The following is a 19357-nucleotide window of genomic DNA, read 5'->3' on the forward strand; positions in this document are numbered from 1 at the left end:
TTTATCACTGAGTCTCAGAGACAATAACCTCTCTTGGGTAGGGGGCAGTATTTTCACGTCCGGATGAAAAGCATGCCCAAAGTAAACTGCCTGTTACTCAGGCCCAGAAGCTAGGATATGCATATAATTTGGATAGAAAACACTCTAAAATTTCTAGAACTGTTAAAATTATGTCTGTGAGTATAACAGAACTGATATGGCAGGCGAAACCCTGAGGACAAACCATCCCAAAAAAAACGAATTCAGCCTACCACTGTTTTCTATGGCAAAATCCTCCCAGATTGCAGTTCCTAGGGCTTCCACTAGATGTCAACAGTCTTTAGAAGGAGTTTCATGCTGGTTTTTGGAAAAATTAACCAGAAATTTTAGTTTTTCAAGGTGGCTCCCATTTTGACTGTAGTGTTTCCAAGCATGTTGAAGAGAGCGCATTCTTTTGGTATTTTTCTCTGGTAAAGACAATAACGATTCTCCGTCTTGAATTTGATCATTTATTTACGTATTAAGGTACCTGAGGTTGGAATATAAATGCTATTTGACTTGTTTGGAAAAGTTTATTAGTAACGTTTGGGATTCATTTTGTATGCATTTTGATGGAGGGAAACTGCGTGGATTATTGACTGAAGTGCGCCAGCTAAAGTGAGTTTTTATGGATATAAAGAAGGACATTATCGAACAAAAGGACCATTTGTGATGTATCTGGGACCTTTTGGAGTTCCAACAGAAGATCATCAAAGGTAAGTCATTTATTATATCGCTATTTCTGACTTTCGTGGCGCACCTGCCTGGTTGAAATATGTTTTTCTTGCTTTTGTATTCAGGGCGCTGTTCTCAGATAATCGCATGGTGTGCTTTCGCCGTAAAGCCTTTTTGAAATCTGACATAGCGGCTGGATTAACAAGAAGTTAAGCTTTATTTTGATGTATTACACTTGTGATTTTATGAAAGTTAAATATTTATAATTCTGTAGTATGAATTTTGCGCTTTGCAATTTCACCGGATGTTGGCCAGGTGGGACGCTACCGTCCCACCTGCCCATAAGAAGTTAACATAATCTAACTTTATGCTTTCACCGTAAAGCCTTTTTGAAATCGGACAACGTGGTTAGATTAAGGAGATGTTGAATTATGACACTTAATTGTTTTCAAATTTGGCGCCCTTGATATTTCACCTGCTGTTGATAGGGTGTACCAGGGGTGGGACGCTTATTTTTTTCCCCCACTGATATTTCCATGAACTATATATATCCTAACCTTATGCAAATTTCACCTAGCCCTTCTTCCTTTCTATCCCTCTACCTCCCCCTATATAAAAACCTTACTGTATCTGAGAGCCCTAGTACGTCCCTCTGAGTCCTGGAGAGTAGAGAAGAGCAGCGCCCACCAGTTCAGCTTCAACACAAACTATGTTCCCTGCATCTCTACTGCTGATGCTGGCAGCTGCCTCTTGTGAGTTCCTGACTGTAGTCTGATCAGTATAACTTGTGTTGCTGTGATACTGATGTGACTCCTTGATTGATCTGACCTGTCATTCCTCTCCCTCCTCAGGTGTCCACTGTCAGGTCGTACTCACCCAGGCTGAACAGTCAGTCCAGGGGACCCCTGCAGGATCCCTCAAACTCACATGTGCCTGTAGTGGAATCACTCTAAGCAGCAGTTATATGAACTGGATCCGCCAAGCACCTGGAAAAGGACTTGAATGGATAATGTTCTATTACTCTGATAGTAGCAAGAGCAATGCCCCTGTAGTACAGGGCAGATTCACAGCATCAAAGGACAGCACTAATTTCTATCTGCACATGAGCCAGTTGAATCCAGAGGACTCTGCAGTGTATTACTGTGCTAGAGACTCACTATGGTTAAACTAATGAGAATAGCTGTACAAAAACCATCTGGTAGAGAAAGGAAGGACCTGCGCAAACACACGGACACATATATGGAATGACCAGTAGACCATGACAAGGGACACATGAGGAACAATTCTAATGATGTATCAAATAATAACACAATGATACACCTGTTAAATACATGGTGCTAGTGTTGCTGATGCACAAACAGGGGGCACTCTCGCTCTCCGTATGATTAAAATAAAGACCAGTACTGATGAACGCTCTGCTTAAGTGTCTTAAATATGTTTCATCCAACACAAGTTGTAATACGTTAATGTACTGTTTCATATCCCCCCTTTACATTAAAAATGTAACAAATAGAGGGTCTCTGAGTTTTCAGATGGCAAAGGTTGTGTCCAGTTATAGATATAATACAACAATGCAACACCCCCCATCTCACCATTTATTCAAATTCAAATTGTGTTCATGTGGTTGATGCAAAAAAGCTTTTTGTCCTCAGCTGAAACAAGATAGTGAGAATTAGATCATGAAAGTGTATAGGGACAGTCCCTACAGTCCCTGAGATACTTAACTGCTTTAAAACCTCTCTGGGACATCTGGGACGCTAGCGCCACACCCGCGGTACACACTATCAACAGCCAGTGAAATAGCAGGGCGGCAAATTCAAAACAACAAAAATCTCATAATTCAAATTTCTCAAACATACAAGTATTATACACCATTTTAAAGATAATATTCTCCTTAACTTCTCTGAGCTCTCAGCCTCCAGTATTTATGCTGCAGTAGTTTATGTGTCGGGGGCTAGGGTCAGTCTGTTACATCTGGAGTATTTCTCTTGTCTTATCCGGTGTCCTGTGTGAATTTAAATATGCTCTCTCTAATTCTCTCTTTCTCTCTTTCTTTCTTTCTCTCGGAGGACCTGAGCCCTAGGACCATGCCTCAGGACTACCTGGCATGCTGACACCTTGCTGTCCCCAGTCCACCTGGCCGTGCTGCTGCTCCAGTTTCAACTGTTCTGCCTGCGGCTATGGAACCCTGACCTGTTCACCGGACGTGCTTGTTGCACCCTCGACAACTACTATGATTATTATTATTTGACCATGCTGGTCATTTATGAACATTTTAACATCTTGACCATGTTCTGTTATAATATCCACCCGGCACAGCCAGAAGAGGACTGGCCACCCCTCATAGCCTGGTTCCTCTCTAGGTTTCTTCTTAGGTTTTTGGCCTTTCTAGGGAGTTTTTCCTAGGGAGTTTTTCCTAGCCACCGTGCTTCTTTCACATGCATTGCTTGCTGTTTGGGGTTTTAGGCTGGGTTTCTGTACAGCACTTTGAGATATCAGCTGATGTACGAAGGGCTATATAAATAAATTTATTTGATTTGAGCTAGGTGGGACGTGACTGTCCCACCTTTAACCTGTTAGAGCTAGGGGGCAGTATTGACACGGCCGGATAAAAAACGTACCTGATTTAATCTGGTTATTACTACTGCCCAGAAACTAGAATATGCATATAATTGTTTGATTTGGATAGAAAACACCCTAAAGTTTCTAAAACTGTTTGAATGGTGTCTGTGAGTATAACAGAACTCATATGGCAGGCCAAAACCTGAGAAGATTCTGTACAGGAAGTGCCCTCTCTGACCATTTCTTGGCCTTCTACACCCTCTTTATTGAAAACAGAGGATCTCTGCTGTAACGTGACACTTTCTAAGGCTCCCATAGGCTCTCAGAAGGCGCCAGAACGTTGAATGATGACTTTGCAGCCCCTGGCTGAAAACAGTAGCGCATTTGGATAGTGGTCGATCTGAGAACAATGAGACAGGCCGCGCGTGCACGTGAAGAGTCCATTTTACATTTTCAGTCTTTGAACGAAAAAGACGTCTCCCGGTCGGAATATTATCGCTATTTTATGAGAAAAATCGCATAAAAATTGATTTTAAACAGCGTTTGACATGCTTCGAAGTACGGTAATGGAATATTTTGAATTTTTTTGTCACGATACACGTCCGCGCGTCACCGTTCGGATAGTGTCTTGAACGCAAGAACAAAACAGAGGATATTTGAACATAACTATGGATTATTTTGAACCAAAACAACATTTGTGGATGAAGTAGAAGTCCTGGGAGTGCATTCTGACGAAGAACAGGAAAGGTAATCCAATTTTTCTTATAGTAATTCTGAGTTTAGTGAACGCCAAACTTGGTGGGTGTCAAATTAGCTAGCCCGTGATGGCGAGCTATCTACTCAGAATATTGCAAAATGTGCTTTTGCCGAAAAGCTATTTTAAACCTGTCTATAAAAAATAATGGATTCATTGTGAAGGGTGTAGGCTTTATTACATGAGTTCATTAGACTTTTTAAAATGTAGATGTTGCAAAGGTCTGCATCAGTGGCTTGTGTGGAAGCCAGTAGATGCTAAATGTATTTATATCAATTAACAATAATTTACTGTGAGACCGACAGTTATTTGCTTGACAATCACCGGCTGACAACATTTTGTGACCATCACAGCCCTAGGTCTGTGGAATGCTGTCCCACTCCTCTTCAATGGCTGTACGAAGCGACTGTAACTGGAACACACTGTCGTACACGTCGACCAAGTGCATTCCAAATGTGCTCAATGGGTGACATGTCTGGTAAGTATGCAGGGCAAGGAAGAACTGGGTCATTTTCAGCTTCCAGGACGTGTACAGATCCTTGCGACATGGAGCTGTGCATTATTATGCTGAAACAGGAGGTGATGGCGGCAGATGAATGGCACGACAATGGGCCTTAGGATCTCGTCACAGTATCTCCATCAATAAAATGCAATTATGTTTGTTGTCCGTAGATTATGCCTGCCCATACAATAACCACACTGCCACCATGGGGCATTTTGTTCACAACGTTGACATCAACAAACCGCTCACCCACACGACGCCACACTCTTGTTCTGCGGTTGTGAGGCCATTTGGACCTACTGCCAAATCCTCTAAATCAACATGGGATATGGCTTATGGTAGAGGAATTAACATGACATTTTCTGGCAACAGCTCTGGTGGGTATTCCTGCAGTCAGCATGCCAATTGCACGCTCACTCAAAACTTGAGACATCTGTGTCATTGTCTTGTGTTTCAAAACTGCACATTTTAGTGTGGCTTTTCACTGTCCCCAGCACAAGGTGCACCTGTGTAATGATCATACGGTTTAATCAGCTTCTTGATATGCCAAACCTGTCAGATAGATGGATAATCTTGGCAAAGGAGAAATGCACACTAACAGGGATGTAAAGAAATTTGTGCACAACATTTGAGATAAAGAAGCCTTTTGTGCATATGGAACATTTCACACAGTAAAAAATGTGGTGTAGAAATTACAGTGTTGACTTATTTTAACCGAGGATGAGTATTTTCAACATTGTGAGGAGTCAATGAGCTCTAGTGTCGGAATTACATCGGAGTATAAAATTATGCAGTCATTGCAGTGTAAATTAAACTCAATTCAGTGGAATTTACACCATTTTCAATCAAATTAACTCTGAAAATGTGACACTACCTGTAGAGTAACTTTAACACTATGTAGACTGGGACCAAATGTTATCTGAAACTGTCACGGGTGTAGACCAAAACGCAGTGGGAAAATGTATACTCATCTTCTTTTAATTAGGTGAAGAAGGAAAACACAAACGTATACAAAAAACAAACGAACTGGACAGTCTCGTCAGGCACACAGCTAAACAAGAAACAATCTCCCACAATTTCCAAAACAAACACATTCCTAAATATAGGACCTTCAATCAGAGGCAAAGATAGACAGCTGCCTCCAATTGAAGGCCCCAATCCCATTACCAAAACATATAAATGCAAACGCCTAGACAGAACATAGAAATAAACTAACATAGAACGATAACCCAAAAACCCCGGAATACATAAATCAAATACCCCTCTGCATACACAACCACCCCGAACCATTTAAACCAAATACCCCCTCTACATGAACACATACACAAACACACCCTGAACTACATAAAACAAATACCCCCTGCCACGTCCTGACCAAACTAATAAGAACAAATAACCCCTTTACTGGTCAGGACGTGACAGTACTCCCCAAAAGGTGCATACCCGGTTGCACCTTAAAAAAAAACGACAAAAATAAACCCCTTACTAAAGGGAGGGAAGGGAGGGTGGCTGCTGTCACCTCCCCAACCCTCCTACAGTGGAGGTGGCTCAGGCTCAGGCCTTAGTCCCCTACCTGACCAATCCACCCCCACTGAATACCTCTGCCTGAGGCCATTCACTCTAGACCCTGGACTGGACTCTGGGAGCTTCGGACTGTAGGGCGACTCTGGGAGCTCTGGGCCGTAGGACGACTCTGGGCGCTCCGGGCCGTAGGACGACTCTGGGAGCTCCGGGCCGTAGGACGACTCTGGGAGCTCCGGGCCGTAGGACGACTCTGGGAGCTCCGGGCCGTAGGACGACTCTGAGAGTGGGCCGTCTCTCTTGGTTCCGGACAGTGGGCCGTCTCTGTGGAAATATCTAAGGGGTGTGAATACTTTGTGATAGCACTGTAAACAAAGGGAGTCCTCAGTTCCATTGTTCAACTATAATAGTTAGTGCAGGTCATGCTATAAAGTCAGTCCAAGCTTCATATAATGAGAAGGCCAGAGTTGAGTGTCTGATTATAAAGGGAAGAATGGGAGGGAGACTTTGCATAGACATAGACCGCCCTTCATAGGCTTACATAAAGGCTGAGAGGGAGAGATCTTTGAGAGTTCATATTTTCAACATTGTTTCTCAGAACAGCACAAGATAACAACATCTATTGGTGTCCCTCAGGGATATATTATTGTTCCATTACTGTTAAATATGAATGACCTTCATGGTACATGTATTCAATGTTGCATTAACTGTTTGATGAAAATGTGACATCTGGTTTCATGCAAATAAGATCACCAAATTTAAAGACCTTACAAAATAAATGGTTTTAACTGCAAGAGATTGATATGCATTTCACTAAATAACTGCATATACATTATTAAAGATCCTGTTTGGGGTTATTTACCATTGTCAGCTGACGTTGAATGGCTTTAAAGTTTTAAGTTAAAGTTTCAATAGGCTATTCATTCAGTTATCTTACAAAAGATGACAGGAATAGTTTATGCCTTTCAAGTAATTATTTTTGGAATTTATAGTATGATGTGTCTACTCTATTCTAGTGTTGGTGGGGCCATGGGATTGATGTTGACAGAGACTGGAGCCCAGAATTGTCTTGTTTGATCAGTTTTTGTACAGTGCTGCAGCCTCCTGTGTCACTGTGTCTCTGGCACAGTAATAAACAGCAGAGTCTTCAGTCTTCAGACTGTTCATCTGGAGATACACCTGCTGCTTGCTGTTGTCTCTGGAGATGGTGAACCGTCCCTGAATAGACTGGGAGTAGTAGATATAACGGCTTGAATCACTAATTGTAGCAACCCATTCTAGCCCCTTCCCTGAAGCCTGCCTGATCCAAGCATTCCAATAGTAGCAACCAAACCCAGAATATGTGCAAGTCAGCTTGTGAGATTCTTCAAATGTTTTAACCACTGATTCAGACTCAGTCAGCGTCTGACTCTGAACAGCTGTGAAAATTAAATATCAAAAATACCTTCATTCACATAATCAGGACTTGTTGCAATGTCAGTCCAAACTGCCTATAAACACATTACCAGAGCTGAGTGTCTGATTATAAAGGGATGAAGGGGAGGGAGACTTTGCGTGAGACCGCCTCCTAGAGGCTGAAATAGAGACTGAGAGGGAGAAATCTTCTGTCCTATTCCTTGATTTTCTCTCCTCTGTCCTTTATTCTGCTCTCTGTAGTTCAGATTTTACTTATGAGACATGTTGACTGTAATATTTTTATTATAATGTGTTAATGATCAGCAACACAGGAACAAAAGTTCAGAATTTTATTTGGGTTTACATTTCTATAAAGCTTTTAATAATTTATGTCCAAATAACTCCATGTTGTTAGCGCATTCAGTAAGCTACTCAAAATGTAGGATGCGCGAGGAAAGTGTCACGACGAAAAGTCAAAAAAAGAAATCAATTTACGTTCGTTCAAACATGTCAAACGTTGTATAGCGTCAATCTTTAGGGCCATTTTAACTTGTTAACTTCTTTGGGATAGGGGCAGTATTTTCACGGCCGGATAAAAAACATACCCGATTTAATCTGGTTACTACTCCTGCCCAGAAACTAGAATATGCATATAATTAGTAGATTTAAATAGAAAACACAATATAGTTTCTAAAACTGTTTGAATGGTGTCTGTGAGTATAACAGAACTCAAATGGCAGGTCAAAACCTGAGAGATTCCTTTACAGGAAGTGGCCTGTCTGACCATTTGTTGAACTTCTTTGCCATCTCTATCGAATTTACAAAGGATCTGTGCTGTAACGTGACACTTTCTACGGCTTCCATGGGCGCTCAGAGCCGCGAGAAAACCTGAATGTCGTCATCCCAGCCCCAGGCTGAAACACATTATCGCCTTTCTCAAGTGGCCGATCAAGGGACTGTGGGCTTAGGCGCGTGCCCTGGCCGCCCCGTCTTTGTGATTTTTCCTCTGTTTGCCGAAAAGGAGATTCCCGGTCGGAATATTATCGCTTTTTACGAGATAAATTGCATAAAAATTGATTTTAAACAGCGGTTGACATGCTTCGAAGTACGGTAATGGAATATTTAGAATTTTTGTCACGAATTGCGCAACGCGCTGCGACCCTGATTTACCATTTCGGATAGTGTCTGGGACGCACGAACAAAATGCCGCTATTCGGATATAACGATGGATTATTTTGGACCAAACCAACATTTGTTATTGAAGTAGCAGTCCTGGGAGTGCATTCTGACGAAGACAACAAAAGGTAATCAAACTTTTATAATAGTAAATCTGATTTTGGTGAAGGCTAAACTTGCCGGGTGTCTAAATAGCTAGCCCGTGATGGCTGGGCTGTGTACTTAGAATATTGCAAAATGTGCCTTCACCAAAAAGCTGTTTTAAAATCGGACATATCGAGTGCATAGAGGAGTTCTGTATCTATAATTCTTAAAATAATTGTTATGCTTGTTGTGAACGTTTATCGTGAGTAATTTAGTAAATTGTTAGCAAATTCCCCGGAAGTTTGCGGGGGGTATGCTAGTTCTGAACGTCACATGCTAATGTAAAAAGCTGTTTTTTGATATAAATATGAACTTGATTGAACAAAACATGCATGTATTGTATAACATAATGTCCTAGGGTTGTCATCTGAGGAAGATCATAAAAGTTTTGTGCTGCATTTAGCTGTCTTCTGGGTTTTTGTGACATTATATGCTAGCTTGAAAAATGGGTGTCTGATTATTTCTGGCTTGGTACTCTGCTGACATAATCTAATGTTTTGCTTTCGTTGTAAAGCCTTTTTGAAATCGGACAGTGTGGTTAGATAAAGGAGAGTCTTATCTTTAAAATGCTGTGAAATAGTCATATGTTTGAAAAATTGAAGTTTTTGTATTTTTGAGGAGTTTGTATTTCGCGCCACGCCCATCATTGGATGTTGGAGCAGGTGTTCCGCTAGCGGAACGTCTAGATGTAAGATTAATATTAATGAACTCTGTGTGTCTCCTCAGCTGACCGTTTATGACCCATTGTCTAACAGACCAGCCATGCCTGTTTTAGCCCACTAGGCCACATTACTCTACCAATTCTTTGTGATGATAATTACTGTTTGTATACTTTCTGTGAATTACTTAGTTTAGTAAATAAATGATTTTAAGACAATTGATGTATGGATGACTCTTAGTAAAGGCTGGGTTCATGCAGATACAACAATTTACGACGTTTGGAATGAGACTGGACGCGAGGTAAAATACACCATTTAAACCAGAAGATAATCGGCCTATACTATAATAGAATATAATATATAATGTTATAATATAGGAAAGTTATATTAGGAAAATTATAACTTTGTAATCTGAATATTTTCCTTGGTGCCCCGATCTCCTAGTTAATTACAATTAAACGATTTGATCGCGTGATAATAATTACATAATGCTGCACAATGCATTCCATAACAGATAATTGTATTATTATGATAAATAATATGTTCTACTCAACATGTCACTGTTGTACTAGTAATTTATGTACTTCTGCATTAATCCTAAATCTCAGACTTTGATTCAAATCAATTTCCCTCTCTGTATATAAAAAGAGTCTCTCTTTCACTCAGTTGGAGGAAATAAGTATTGTTCCCATCAGTTAAGTGAAAATAAGTGTTCATTCAGTATTGTTGTAATTGTCATCATTACAAAAAAAAATAAAAAATGAATCGGCCGATTAATCGGCATCGGCTTTTTGGGACCTCCAATAATCAATATCGGTATCGGGCGTTGAAAAATCATAATCGGTCGACCTCTACATTGAACAATGAGTCCTTAACATCACCTGGGCTGTAGTGTAGTGGGTCAAGAGTTTCAAGTTCCTTGATATCCACATCACCAACGAACTATCATGGTCCAAACACACCAAGACGGTCATAAAGCGGGCAAGACAACATCTTGTCCCGCTCAGCAGACTGAAAGGATTTGGCATGGGTCCCCAGATAATCAAGAAGTTCAATAGCTGCACCATCGAGAACATCCTGACCGGTTGCACCACCACCTGGGTGGGGGAGGGGGGAGGGGGGGCGTTGCATTGTTGTATTATATCTATAACTGGACACAACCTTTGCCATCTGAAAACTCAGAGACCCTCTATTTGTTATATGTTTTATGTAAAGGGGGGATATGAAACAATACATTAAAGTATTACTACTTGTGTTGGATGAAACATATTTAAGACACTTAAGCAGAGCGTTCATCAGTATTGGTCTTTATTTTAATCATATGGAGAGAGAGTGCCCCCTGTTGGTGCATCAACAACACTAGCACCATGTTTTTAACCTCTTACATCTAGACGTTCCGCTAGCGGAACACCTGCTTCAATATCCAATGATAGGCGTGGCGCGAATTACAAATTCCTCAAAAATACAAAAACTTCAATTTTTCAAACATATGACTATTTCACAGCATTTTAAAGACAAGACTCTCCTTTATCTAACCACACTGTCCGATTTCAAAAAGGCTTTACAGCGAAAGCAAAACATTAGATTATGTCAGCAGAGTACCCAGCCAGAAATAATCAGACACCCATTTTTCAAGCGAGCATATAATGTCACAAAAACCCAGAAGACAGCTAAATGCAGCACTAAACTTTGATGATCTTCATCAGATGACACACCTAGGACATTATGTTATACAATACATGCATGTTTTGTTCAATCAAGTTCATATTTATATCAAAAAACAGCTTTTTACATTAGCATGTGACGTTCAGAACTAGCATACCCCCGCAAACTTCCGGGTATTTACTAACAATTTACTAAATTACTCACGATAAACGTTCACAAAAAGCATAACAATTATTTTAAGAATTATAGATACAGAACTCCTCTATGCACTCGATATGTCCGATTTTAAAATAGCTTTTTGGTGAAAGCACATTTTGCAATATTCTAAGTACATAGCCCAGCCATCACGGGCTAGCTATTTAGACACCCGGCAAGTTTAGCCTTCACCAAAATCAGATTTACTATTACAAGAATGTTATTACCTTTGTTGTCTTCGTCAGAATGCTCTCCCAGGACTGCTACTTCAATAACAAATGTTGGTTTGGTCCCAAATAATCCATCGTTATATCCGAATAGCGGCGTTTTCTTCGTGCGTTCCAGAAACTATCCGAAATGGTATATCAGGGTCGAGCGCATGGCGCAATTCGTGACAAAAAAATTCTAAATATTCCATTACCGTACTTCGAAGCATGTCAACCGCTGTTTAAAATCAATTTTTATGCAATTTATCTCGTAAAAAGCGATAATATTCCGACCGGGAATCTCCTTTTCGGCAAACAGAGGAAAAATCACAAAGACGGGGGCGGCCAGGGCACGCGCCTAAGCCCACAGTCCCTTGATCGGCCACTTGAGAAAGGCGATAATGTGTTTCAGCCTGGGGCTGGGATGACGACATTATGTTTTTTCCCGGGCTCTGAGAGCCTATGGAAGACGTAGGAAGTGTCACGTTAGAGCAGAGATCCTTTGTAATTGAATGAGATGGCAAAGAAGTTCAAGAAATGGTCAGACAGGCCACTTCCTGTAAAGGAATCTCTCAGGTTTTGACCTGCCATTTGAGTTCTGTTATACTCACAGACACCATTCAAACAGTTTTAGAAACTTTGGAGTGTTTTCTATCCAAAGCCAATAATTATATGCATATTCTAGTTACTGGGCAGGAGTAGTAACCAGATTAAATCGGGTACGTTTTTTATCCAGCCGCGAAAATACTGCCCCCTAGCCATAACAGGTTAACAGGTGTATCATTGTGTTATTATTTGATACATCATTAGAATTGTTCCTCATGTGTCCCCTTGTCATGGTCTACTGGTCATACCATACGTGTGTCTTTGTGTTTGCGCACGTCCTTCCTTTCTCAACCAGATGGTTTTTGTACAGCTATTCTCATTAGTTTAACCATAGTGAATCTCTAGCACAGTAATACACTGCAGAGTCCTCTGACTTCAACTGGCTCATGTGGAGATAGAAATTAGTGCTGTCCTTTGATGCAGTGAATCGGCCCTGTACTACAGGGGCATTGCTCTTGTAAGTGTCAGAATAATAGTAAATTATCCATTCAAGTCCTTTTCCAGGTGCTTGGCGGATCCAGTGCATATAACTGCTGCTTAGAGTGATTCCACTACAGGCACATGTGAGTTTGAGGGATCCCCCAGGGGGTCCCCTGGACTGTCTGTTCAGCCTGTGTGAGTACGACCTGACAGTGGACACCTGAGGAGGGAGAGGAATGACAGGTCAGATCAATCAAGGAGTCACATCAGTATCACAGCAACACAAGTTATACTGATCAGACTACAGTCAGGAACTCACAGGAGGCAGCTGCCAGCATCAGCAGTAGAGATGCAGGGAACATGGTTTGTGTTGAAGCTGAACAGGTGGGAGCTGCTCTTCTCTACTCCCCAGGACTCAGAGGAACGCACTGGGACTCTCAGATACAGAAAGGTTTTCATATAGTGGGAGGTAGAGGGATAGAAAGGAAGAAGGGCTAGGTGAAATTTGCGTAAGGTGAGGATATTTATAGTTAATGAAAATATCAGTGGGGGAAAAAATATGTAATAACTGTGCAAGCTATTTAAAGCTCTAATATGTTATCCTTGTAAAAAGCCAGACTTAAACTGGAGTATAATGTTAGGCAGGACTGTGATACAATGAGCTTTACACTCTGCCAATATTTTTTGTTTCACAACCCATTAGTGTTAATTGTCTCCACTCATTAAAGTTTTAATCATTCATATGATAAAGGTGGCCAATACCGAACAAGAAGATCTAAGCTCTGTACTATCAAAAAGATACAAAGTATTATGATATAAATAATATATATTATTGTTTCATATATCTTTTTTATATCATATTTCTTTGTACAGAGCTTTGATCTTCATGAATGAGTTCATTGATTGTTTGATAGACATCAATTAGAATACCATCAAGTCATCTCAAGAGTATAATTGGCAAACAACTCAGATATACATTTCCAGCACAGCCTCTGATGGGCTTGTATTTGTTTACATATTTGATGAGGAGAAGCATCTCTGTTCTATTTAATTGAGTACGTCCCTATCATAAGTTACAATGACTCCCTGGAGGATGGGTGTTTGTACAGCTCTGGCCATGGTTTGTATTACTGCTGTTTCTTCAGTCTGGAAGTTGTTCCCTTGTGGAAACACTGTACAGTTTTCATAACTAGAACTGATCTTGCTGTTCAGTGAATCTACAGTGGAAGTACTACTAGTGCATGTATAACCAACATGCTCCAAACCTTTTCCTTCAGCTTGTCGTATCCAGTGAAGACAGTAAGAATATATAGAAAACTCAGAGAATTTGCAGGAGATGCTGAAAGACTCTCCTGGTTTTATAACCACTGGATCAGACTGGATGAGTTCAGTATCACAGTAGACACCTATATGGAGAAACACACATCAATACACAGCTTTGGCAGTTTTCATCTGAAATTAGATTTCAGAGAAATTAATGGGAATATCAGTAGAAACAAATGTATTTTATAACTGTGCAAACTGTAAATACTACGTGTTGTCCATGTAAAAAGCCAGACTTCTATTGGATTATAATGTTAGGCAGGACTGTGGATTCCTGAGGAGGGAGAGTAATGACAGGTCAGATCAATCAAGGAGTCACATCAGTATCACAGCAACACAAGTTATGCTGACCAGACTGCAATCAGGAACTCACAGGGGCAGCTGCCAGAAGCAGCAGCAGAGACGCAGGGAACATGGTTTGTATTGAAGCTTAACTGGTGGGAGCTGGTCCTCTCTACTCTCCAGGACTCAGAGGGATATACTATGACACACACATAGAGCCATTTGAAAGGAAACACATTGAAGTTTGTAGAAATGTGAAAGGAATGTAGGAGAATATAACACAATAGATCTGGTAAAAGATAATACAAAGAAAAAAAAAAAACATTCTTTTGTATTTTTTGTACCATCATCTTTGAAATACAAGAGAAAGGCCATAATGTATTATTCCAGCCTACGTGCAATTTAGATTTTGGCCACTAGATGGCATCAGTGTATGTGCAAATGTTTAGACTGATCCAATGAACCATTGCATTTCTGTTCAATATGTTGTATCAAGACAGCCCAAATGCGACTAATGTTCAAAACTGTGCACTCTCCTCAAACAATAGCATGGTATTCTTTCACTGTAACAGGTACTGTAAATTGGCCAGTGCAGTTAGATAAAAAATAATTTAAGCTTTCTGCCAATATCAGATACAGTTGAAGTCGGAAGTTTACATACACTTAGGTTGGAGTCATTAAAATATTAACTTCTTGTTAATCCAGCCGCTTTGACAGATTTCAAAAAGTCTTTACGGCGAAAGCCTACCATGCGATTATCTGAGGACAGCGACCCGCTTACAAAAGCATTCAAACATTTTCCAACAATGCAGAGGAGTCACGAAAGTCAGAAATAGTGATAAAATTAATCACTTACCTTTGAAGATCTTCATCTGGTTGCAATCACAAGGGTCCCAGCTACACAACAAATGGTCATTTTGTTCGATAAAGTCCCTCTTTATATCCCAAAACTCTGTTTTGTTGGCGCGTTTTGTTCAGTAATCCACTGGCTCAAAGGCGTGCAGACGAATGCATCCTAATAGTACTGGTAAAGTTCATCGAAACATGTCAAACGATGTTTATAACTAATCCTCAGGTTGTCAATTATCTAAATAATCGATAATATTTCAACCGAACAATAGCGTATTCAATAAAAAGAAAAATGAACGAAGAGCGCGCACACGGTCATGCAGTACTGCATGATTTCCCAGTCCCCTGACAGAGAGGTCTCATTCTTCTTCATTTTTCAGAAAACAAGCCTGAAACTATGTCTAAAGACTGTTGACATCTAGTGGAAGCCATAGGAACTGCAATCTGGGTGCTAACCCCTTATATGGTTGATAGGCTTTCAATTTAAAACCACTCACATAAAAATAAATCCCACTTCCTGGATGGATTTTCCTCGGGTTTTCGCCTGCCATATCAGTTCCGCTATACTCACAGACATTATTTTAACAGTTTTAGAAACAATGCTACCAAGTATATGCCTATCCTAGCTTCTGGGCCTGAGTAACAGGCAGTTTACTTTGGGCACATCAGTCATCCAAAATTCCGACCAAAAACCAGTGAGCCAAAGAAGTTAAACCATTCATAATGGTGCTGACTAAATAACAGCTATTTTAATGCATTTTCCCATTCACTGTGTTGGTGGTGCTTATAAAATGTATCATAGCTTAGCAGAGCCCACTCTTGAAATGTTACAGTTGAAGTCAGAAGTTTACATACACTTAGGTTGGAGTCATTACAACTCGTTTTTCAACCACTCCACAAATTTCTTGTAAACAAACTATAGTTTTGGCAAGTCGGTTAGGAAATCTACTTTGTGCATGACACAAGTAATTTTTCCAACAATTGTTTACAGACAGATTATTTCACTTATAATACAGACAGGTTATTTCACTTATAATTCACTGTATCACAATTCCAGTGGGTCAGAAGTTTACATACAATAAGTTGACTGTGCCTTTAATTAGGGTCAGGCGTCCCGCTAGCAACCCACCCCGACAACATCCGGTGAAATTGCAGAGCACCAAATTCAAAATACAGAAATACTCATAATAAACATTCATAAAAAATCACGTGTTAACATCGGCTTAAATATGAACTTCTTGTTAATAGTTATTTCCTTTCCCAGGTGTACAGAGTTATGAGCTCTCTCAGCCAGCATCTATGACTGTCCTGCCAGGTCAACCACTGAACATCTACTGTAAGGTCTCTTATTATGTTACTAACACTTGGATAGCTTGGATCTGACAACCTGCAGGGAAAACACTGGAGTGGATTGGAAATGTATATTCTGGAGACACAGAATACAAGGATTCACTGAAGAACAAGTTCAGCCTCTCAGTAGACTAGCAGTTATACTGTGTTTTTAAAAGGGCAGAACCTTCAGACTGAAGACACAGCTATGTATTATTGTGCCTACCCTCACAGTGATACAAACCAGCACCATAGCTGTATAAAAACCCATTCTCTGGGATACAATATAGAATATGGAAGCTGAAGATTAGATATAACGCTCCTCAGTTCCAATCATTTTATTGAAAAATAAATGTTTTATCCATAAAATACTCAATGAGAATGTCTGAAATGTTTCAACATTATGTATGACAAGCTGTTCATCTTCCCGGGCCAAAAGATGGTGCCATGACAACACAGGTCATCACTGCCACGACTGGAAGTCATTCCTTACTGATCCAAAATGTAAGTATGTACAATGCCTTCGGAAAGTATTCTGACCCTTTGACGTTTTCTACATTTTGTTAGGTTACGGCCTTATTCTAAAATTGATAAAATATTATTTTCCCTCATCAATCTACATACAATACCCCATAATTACAAAGCAAAACCAGGTTTTTAGACTTTTCTGCTAATTTCTTAAAAATAAAAAATGGAAATATAAGGTTTACATAATTATTAGACCCTTTACTCAGTAATTTGTTGAAGCACCTTTGACAGCGATTACAGACTCGAGTCTTCTTGGGTATGACGCTACAAGCTTGAGTTTCTCCCATTCTTCACTGCAGATCCTCTCAAGCTCTGTCAGGTTGGATGGGGAGTGTTGCTGCACAACTATCTTCAGGTCACTTCAGAGATATTCAATCAGGTTCAAGTCCGGGCTCTGGCTGGGCTACTCAAGGACACTCAGAGACTCGTCCCGAAGCCAATCCTGCGTTGTCTTGGCTGTATGCTTAGGTTTGGTGCCAGGAAAACAGAGATGGGAGAACCTTGTAGAGGTTTGTAGAGCTCTATCAGAGGGACCATCGGATTCTTGGTCACCTTCCTGACCAAGGCCCTTCTCCTCCGATTGCTCAGTTTGGCCAGGTGGCAAGCTCTATGAAGAATCTTGGTGGTTCCAAACTTCTTCCACTGTGTTCTAGGGGACCTACAATGATGCAGACATTTGTTGGTACCCTTCCCCAGATCTGTGCCTTGACACAATCCTATCTCGGAGCTCTATGGACAATTACTTCGACCTCACGGCTTGGTTTTTGCTCTGACATGCACTATCAACTGTGGGACCATATATCTGTTAAAGGTCCCCAAAACACACATATCCCTGCGTCACTCCTCTTTTCAGTTTGCTGCAGCTAGCGACTGGAACAAGCTGCAACAAACACTCAAACTAGACAGTTTTATCTCAATCTCTTCATTCAAAGACTCAATCATGGTGTCACGACTCCCGCCGAAGTCGGCCCCTCTCCTTGTTCGGGCGGCGTTCGGCGGTCGACGTCACCGGCTTACTAGTTGCCACCGATCGATGTTTCACTGTTCGTTTGGTTTTGTCTTTATTGTGTACACCTGTTTTTGATATTCCCTAATTATGTTCATTATTTAAACCTCTGCATTTCCTGTTTGTCTTGTCGGTGATTGTTTGCTGTTTTGTGTGGTCGGAGGTGTTTCTCCGCAATATGTATTTTCCGAGGAGAAGATTTATTGATTTTTCAAGTAAACACGTTCGTTTACATTGATCCCTGTGTCCTGCGCCTGACTCCTCTACTTCTCCTAAAGATAATCATTACAGACAGTTGTGGCTGCTTTGTATGATGTATTGTTGTCTCTACCTTCTTGACCTTTGTACTGTTGACTGTGCCCAATAATGTTTGTACCATGTTTTTGTGCTGCTACCATGTTATGTTGCTACCATGTTGTTATCATGTTGTGTTACCACCATGCTGTGTTGTCATGTGTTGTTGTCTTAGGTCTCGCTTTATGTAGCGTTGTGTCTCTCTTGTTGTGATGTGTGTTTTGTCCTATATTTATATTGTATACATTTTTTTATTTTTTAAATCCCAGGCCCCCGTCCCCGCAGGCCTTTTGCCTTTTGGTAGGCCGTCATTGTAAATAAGAATTTGTTCTTAACTGACTTGCCTAGTTAAATAAAGGTTAAATAAATAAACAAATCAAATAAAAATATATCCTCTCCTTATGCAAATTTCAAATAGCCCCTCTTCCTTTAACTCCTTCTACCTCCTCCTTATATAAAAACCTCTCTGTATCTGAGAGTCCTAGTACGTCCCTCTGAGTCCTGGAGAGTTGAGAAGAGCAGCTCCCACCAGTTCAGCTTCAACACAAACCATGTTCCCTGCATCTCTGCTGCTGCTTTTGTTAGCTGCTTCCTGTGAGTCTCTTTTTTAAAATGATTTATGGTGAATACATTTACTAATTGAGTTTAGATACTGTTTTAACAACATCTGTGATTTCTTTCAACAGCTGTTCATGGTCAGACACTGACTGAGTCTGGACCAGTAGTTAAAAAGCCTGGAGAATCCCACAAACTGACCTGTACAGCCTCTGGGTTCACATTCAGTATCTACTACATGGCTTGGATCAGACAGGCTCCTGGGAAAGGACTGGAGTTGGTTGCTTATATAGGCACATCTAGTAGTCCAATCTCTTACTCCCAGTCAGTCCAGGGTAGATTCACCATCTCCAGAGATGACTCCAGCAGTAAGCTGTACCTACAGATGAACAGCCTGAAGAGTGAGGACACAGCAGTGTATTACTGTGCTAGAGAGTCACAGTGGTTAAACTAATGGGAGAAGCCGTACAAAAAGCACTTCCCCATTCAACACAGTCAACCTCATTTTTTTTTAAATTAATGATTTAATAGCAAAATGTTCACAAGCACCCCTGTACATGTGTTTTTAAAATAATAACTTGATAAATATAATATACAGTACCATTAGCAATAACAAGAAAACAATGTTTATCCATTCCAGTTTCATCTCCCATAACTGTAGTGTTAAAAACGGACAGATTATCACATCATTTC

The 19357-nt window shown here is 40.5% G+C and overlaps 3 gene segments (V, D, J or C); 2 read left to right on the forward strand and 1 right to left on the reverse strand.

Moving 5' to 3' along the window:
* Nucleotides 1–1323: 1323 nt before the first annotated feature.
* On the forward strand, nucleotides 1324–2104 carry LOC123732627 (Ig heavy chain V region-like). The segment is given in 2 exon segments: nucleotides 1324–1445; nucleotides 1545–2104. Coding segments are annotated over 2 exon segments (363 nt in total).
* Nucleotides 2105–12343: 10239 nt separating this feature from the next.
* LOC123732628 (Ig heavy chain V region-like) lies at nucleotides 12344–12912 on the reverse strand. The segment is given in 2 exon segments: nucleotides 12344–12718; nucleotides 12818–12912. Coding segments are annotated over 2 exon segments (364 nt in total).
* A 5670-nt stretch (nucleotides 12913–18582) lies between these two features.
* On the forward strand, nucleotides 18583–19118 carry LOC123732625 (Ig heavy chain V region 6.96-like). The segment is given in 2 exon segments: nucleotides 18583–18703; nucleotides 18796–19118. Coding segments are annotated over 2 exon segments (366 nt in total).
* Nucleotides 19119–19357: the final 239 nt, after the last annotated feature.

Source organism: Salmo salar, unplaced genomic scaffold (genome assembly GCF_905237065.1).
Source record: "Salmo salar unplaced genomic scaffold, Ssal_v3.1, whole genome shotgun sequence".
Classification (NCBI taxonomy): Eukaryota; Metazoa; Chordata; class Actinopteri; order Salmoniformes; family Salmonidae; genus Salmo; species Salmo salar.